General features: G+C 36.1%; 1 protein-coding gene across 1 annotated transcript in view; it reads left to right on the forward strand. All coding sequences in view use genetic code 11, as the record gives it.

Moving 5' to 3' along the window:
- EGR_05113 (hypothetical protein) overlaps positions 1 to 2,887 on the forward strand; it is a gene marked incomplete at both ends in the record, with an annotated part of 5,449 nt that extends 2,562 nt beyond the window's left edge. Inside the window, 4 exons of the mRNA XM_024494362.1 lie at positions 1,059 to 1,144; positions 1,196 to 1,315; positions 2,442 to 2,541; positions 2,709 to 2,887. Coding sequence (XP_024351148.1) covers positions 1,059 to 1,144; positions 1,196 to 1,315; positions 2,442 to 2,541; positions 2,709 to 2,887 — 485 coding nt within the window. The remainder of the gene's footprint in view (positions 1 to 1,058; positions 1,145 to 1,195; positions 1,316 to 2,441; positions 2,542 to 2,708) is intronic.
- Positions 2,888 to 6,264: the final 3,377 nt, after the last annotated feature.

Here is a 6,264-nt window from a genome sequence, read left to right on the forward strand (position 1 = left end):
TGTTGCACCCTCATTCTTTGCACTATAGTCACATTTTTTCTTGTGATTAGCATTAGATAATTATAATTTCGCAGTAAATAATAGAATGGCGATTTGAGAAGTCTATGTGTGATTGAGATAGACGTAGGTTTGGGGAAAAGTTCAATATCTACTTCCCTACTAGCTGGATGGGAACCAGAGAGATTTGACGGGGTAGCTCAGAAATGAAAAAAATATGGCAAGGAGGAATAGAAGCAAAATCCTACCCCCATGAAAATTTGTTAAAACCCATCCTTTGTTATATGACTTTGCTTTTAGTCCATTATTCCTACGACTAGCTATGGACACGCGTGATGCATAGCAAGTTCCCTGATCTCCTCAATACTATTCCCATACCGAGCACCACTTCAGATCCAGTGGGATTACCAAATGGGATCAGTGACTTTACGGTCAGATACCTTCTCAGTCACAGGTAGATTCGGTGCCCAGCGTGGCTGGCTAGTGGGTGCTTTTCTTATTCTTGCAGCATTAATTACGTTGCGATGGCTGACGAGAAGGGCTGGCCAAGCGGAGCGCCGGGAACGCCGGTTGTATGTTTAATCTTCGGTTTCGGTAAAGACCACTTGAAAGCTCCGTCGTTGTAACTTAGCTAGACGCCCTGTCCTCCGAGCCATGCCAGCAGTCCCAACTCCTGCTGTTAGGGAACAATGCACATTCTGCTCGAGCATTATTTCTTCTCTCGCCTTCAGGGAAGTCTCACATTGCCACAACCTCTTTCGGTGTTTTCTTTTGCACTAATAGTTTAGGGTTTTACAACTTCGTAACTCTATTCGCAAAGGATTTGACGTGGGAAATTGTTTTGCAGTTCTTTTAAAAGACATAAGTTTAAGCTCAAAAAGGGGAAAGTGTATAGCTTTACCATAAAATGTTATAACTTTTCAACTTGGTAACAGCATGTAGTTGGGAAGCCATTGCTATAAGTGACCAAATCAATTTAATCCACATTGCTATGCACTAATAAATATTAAACTACGGTTCTACAATTTCGTCTTCCTAAAAATTTGCCTTTACTTATAAAGTTAAGTTTTTTTCAAAGTTTTCTGATATTCCTGTAACATTATTTTGCAATTTTCATTCAAAAAACTGCGGTTTTATAATAACCATCGTAAAAAAGCTTACCAAATCTAATGACCGTTGATATTTATTCATTGATAAGGAACAAGCAACAAAGGGTGGTTTTTTGAGTCAATTACTCTTCAGACCATCGAATCTATTCCCCTTAGGTCAAATAAAATTCCTTCGATTTTTCTTCAAATCGCTTCCTACGGAAAAAAATGTGTTATTCAATTAAGGAAAGTTGTAAATTGAAAAGGGTAGGCAAAGCTAACATACACAAAAAATTTTTTGCCATCTTGGGAGTGTTGAGTTTAGAACAACTAGTACCATCGGTCTAAATTGATTTTGATTTGTTTAATAAGTTTTTGAAAATGCGCTGAAAATTCGTACTAATTACAATGCGCAAAAAACGCGACATTTTTAACTAAATTACTCTAACTGATCAAAATATGTCATGAAGAGTAACAGTTTAAAAACATTTGAGTTTTAAATAAAGACTTGAAAGTGATCGAAAAGTGAGATCATTACCATAAATCCTCAAAATCGTCCCATGAGTTGGCGACAGCAAACCTCTTCCTAAAATAGTGGAAAATATTTGTATTTTAAATTCTTCTGCTCCCGTTGTCATAGAGACAAAATATTTAAAACTCACACCGCTGGCCTCACATATGTGTAGACTTGACTTACTTACGTGAGGTCATTGTCGCAAATGAGTGGCAAGTGTCGTTTCGCAGCTTTAGGAATCCATGACCGAATCAAAATTTATTTCTCAAAAGGACTGAAGTTAAACAATGATTAGAGTGTAGTTTTTCTTTTTTCAGTGGGTACTTCCAACTTCTTTCCCCCAACAAAACATACTTTTCCGCTAAACTTAATTGGTCGACTTTCCTTCAGGATATCCACAGCAAACCTGCTCATCTACAAATTTTATACGCATTTTCCTTTGCTACAGTTAGCATTTCTTTATATTTTTAGATGTCTTTATGTAGAAGTTATAATGATTGTTGATTAAGCAGCCGCATTTTTTCCTCCTGCAAGTTATGATAATACTATTGTTTGAAATTTTGCATCAGATGTCGTAAGTTATAATAAATGGATTTTGCTTTTAATTATTGAGTAGTCTACTAGGTTACATACAATAGTAGAACCAATCAAACAAGTTCAGCACCTAAAAAAGTGTTAAAAAAGTGTTAAAATGCCACTTATCAAGAACGATCGGTATTTATGTAAATTGGGGACAGTGCTAAGATTGACGATCACAATGAAACGTCCAAACGGCGTCAACGATAATGTCTGACAGAAGTCTGTAAATGGGTTAAAGCCTAATTCAGTTATCGTTTATTTAGAAATCAAAGACTCCATTTTTAGCTATTAGAAGCAGAGGATTTTGTCGCATTTTACTACAAAGTACAATCAAAGCTGGAATACACAGGTTCATGAAATTGGGTAAACCTACAATTTGACTTGATTTCTTTCGAGATGGCGTAACAATCTCTCCATGAAGGGGTCCCTTTTGTAGTTGCCATGTAGTAGGTGATGCAATTGCCTTCAGTGAAAAATATGCAAATAAATCATTGTTCGAATGTGCCTGTCATCTTTCTTTTTTGTTTAAGGCGCTCAAAAAGGATTTTTTTGGTTGCAGCGGTTTTTCAGAGAATCTAGTAATAAACTAATTGACCTACTGTGTGCTTCCGTGGCCAATCTAAGCATTAACCTTACATTGTTTAAAACTCGAGTCGTTAGGTATTTATTTCAAATGGGTAACCTAAATGCAAAATGCCAAAACAAATAGAACGCTATTCTTAATGTTCGGTATCCTTTAATTATCGTACCCAGTGACAAATTTTTAATTCTTGATGGCCACTTTTTGTATTTGAAAAATACTTATAGCTACTGCTTGTGTTTTTTAATCACTCTTAACTTTTGTTTAATATATTGTTTAATTCTACAAAGTTCAGGAACATAAATGCCTTCTGAAGTCACCATTAATGAGGTAATATGGACAATAGTTGGCAGACATGCATTGTTCAAAACTAAAATCTTGGAGACCCACCTTGACTCGACAAAGCAGAGGATAAGAACAGACAATGCTGCGATTATGGCAATCATTTTTGCAGAAAACATATTTTTGGAACTTTGTTTTGGAAATTCTTTCTATAAGTTGAAAATTATGAATCAATTGCAGTTGTGTGTTTGAAAACACTCACAAAGGATAATGCAGAAATTGTCAATTTACTAGAAGCTTTCTACTATATAATTCGAAATAGACAAGGAATTGACCCGAATGTAAAATAGGATGAAGGTATACCTCTCCAAATGTAAGTTTTTGGAGAATAACAGAAAATATCTTTAAGGACATTTTTTCCTAAAAAGCTATTTCAGAATTAGCACACAAATTATAAATCTTCTGCTAAATAGGGAAGAAAGCCAAGTTAGATAACATGAAGGGCAATGAAAGCAAATTAATTCTTATAAATAGAACCCCTCTAAGTGGCAAATGGTCCCAGGCGCCTGTTTTGCTTTATCCTCTGCACGATGGAATTTGATTGGTCGCTCAACGTCCAATTTAGCGGTAGGGGAACCATCCTTAGTGGTGCATATGGCTTTCCAATCTCGTATTTCGGTTCTGCAAATATTTTACTTAAAAATTATAGGGCATAAAATAGTTAGTTTTGTTAAAGCCATTCCAAATTTCGAATAAACGTTTTCTCTTCCTTTTTATTAACTCTTGTGGAACTGGACTGTAGGCTATTCGAGAAACACCCGATAGGCATCTTCGAGTTTGCCATAAACAGATGGGAACAAAGTTTTTAAAAAGGCGCTAATTTTAACGTTGTGGTTTGGAGAGATTTCTTTTTATGGTTGAAGCATTCTAAAACAACTTAGAGTCCAATAGTTTTCTAAAAATCAAGGATTTTGAGGAGGATTTTCCTTACTGTTGCCACCGAAATGTGAGTCCTTTTCTACTCCTTTTTATAAATGTAAACGCTGAAGGAACAGAAAATAGAACCACCACAGTCCCGATCTTTTATGGCAGACACTTGCATTAATCAGATGCCTTACTGCTGCACAAAAAGTTTTCAGTCACCTTATTTTACTGTGCTTAAAGACTTCTGCATGCGTTTGGTTGTTGCGGCTTCTTGCGCCAAAAAACTACGTTTGTAGCCACGGCTGCCTCCACCTGGACTGATAGTCTGTACCGGCCTACACACGACTATGAGGTGGAGTAATGAAGCATGCTTGCCATATCATACCGTCACCTTAGCATCCTATTTTAAAGCTGTCAAATCAAAGGTACCGATTTTGCTTGAACACGTCACTGGTCAAATTGTAAAAGGCGTTTGGCTTTACCTTTACTAAATTAATTTATTCCGATTAAAGTAGCTTATTCGTTTGATTAAATTTGGGGAGTTACAGTCCAATAAAGTGTTGTAGGAGAAACGTTTTAAATGCTTTTACTGACAGCTTGATGCATAGGCAAATGTTCACAACATAATTTGCTGCAGGCAAGAAGCATTTTCAAAATATTTTACAAGTATTTAAGTTGTCGTAAGGGTCATGCAAGTGACAGTTTTGGACGGCAAGGGCGTTTTTGTTTTAATACTCTAAATGTGCCGTGAAATTCCTATTCCACTGCAGCTTTTTTGACCGGATTTAATTCCAAATTTTAAAGTCGCCGGAGACATCAGAAGCCATTACTTTTATTTAAATTGTATTAATTTGCTTACTTTACTGTAAGAATTCAGAATAAAATGCCAATCTTTAGTACAACAGACCACTAAATTTGCATAAAGCATCAAAAAAGATGCTAAATTATTTGTGATGCTTTGGTGGCAATTGTAGTACCGCAAGACTTCTCCAAATATGAAAGAAGACAATCCACGGCAGAATATGTTTTGTCAGCATACAGAAGGGATCGACGCTACCGGCAAGATCCGGAGGCCAGCTGATCCGGTCAAGGTACAGTGGCGGAGACCCAAGTGACCCCTTTATTAAGGCCGAGAGTTAAACAAATAACCATCGTATTGCAATAATGATAATATGCGTGAATAACTTCTATAATTTTGGTTTTGGGCACATCTCTTGCATAATTAGTAGACTAAAGCTACATTCGCTTGATATATAGACAAAATAGTAGAAACTACTTTAAGTAGTTCACAAATTGCTGGACGAATGCTGCAAAATACTACTAAGTAATTTAATTTATGTCCCTTCCTGGCAAAAGAAGCTGAATAATTATTAATAGCAAAAAGGGAAAAGCGCTTACATTTTCTTTCTGTACTTGTACATAAGGATAGTAATCCGTTGTGCGAATGAAACCGCAATTGCCCCAGCGCAGTCTATTGCGGGTTGACTCATGCTCGTTGATTTTAAGGCGGTTTTTCATCGATTAAAGTATCGATTTTTGTGCCCCATATCACCGTAGGACTGTTTAAATGCGCCAGGTGCTCAGTTAAAAATGCCTTATCTTTTAAAGGAACAAACATCTCTTCTTCCTTTCCACTAGTATACTTTGCTTATACAAACAGAAGGCTTATTTCATACGCCTTTTAATATGTTGAAGCAATATTTGTAGAACGCTCGCTATTTATGCAAAAAAAATCTTTTAATAAATGCATTTGTTACCGACTTTTCTCAATTTTCTTGCCCCAATACATGATGTAAATGATGCCTGCTCAATAACTCGTATAATCTTTCGTTTTTCAAAATTCTATTTCGCCTTTTGCTCAACTCGGTACATGATTAGCCTAAGCGTTATTACCGATTGGAATTGAGTTTCGCGTAAAAACCCCTATGACTGCACATACAGCTCTTAGCATTAGCAAGAACCCGATTGAAAAATTCTACTTTTTAGTAAGAGTTGCTAAGGTCCTGATTGATTTTAGAATGACCGAATTGTATCCATTTTAATCTTTTTATGGTGATTGACCCAAACGTCTGATAAGTTGCCGTGAGACATTCATTTTTGTTTGTATTACCAAAATGTAACTTCGTGCCTTTTAAAAGCGAACATTAAACTATTTAAAGCAGTTTATCAAAATTCATGGTTTCTTCAAAGAAGACTTTTCTCTCTTGATTACAACAGATAAATGCATCATCTCTGTAAAAATGTATTATAGTTCTGTAATACTTATGTTGTTTTAATGTGCCTTTCAGGGAGGAGGCAAG

The sequence above is a fragment of the Echinococcus granulosus genome (assembly GCF_000524195.1).
Source record: "Echinococcus granulosus chromosome Unknown EG_S00036, whole genome shotgun sequence".
In the NCBI taxonomy this organism is placed as follows: domain Eukaryota; kingdom Metazoa; phylum Platyhelminthes; class Cestoda; order Cyclophyllidea; family Taeniidae; genus Echinococcus; species Echinococcus granulosus.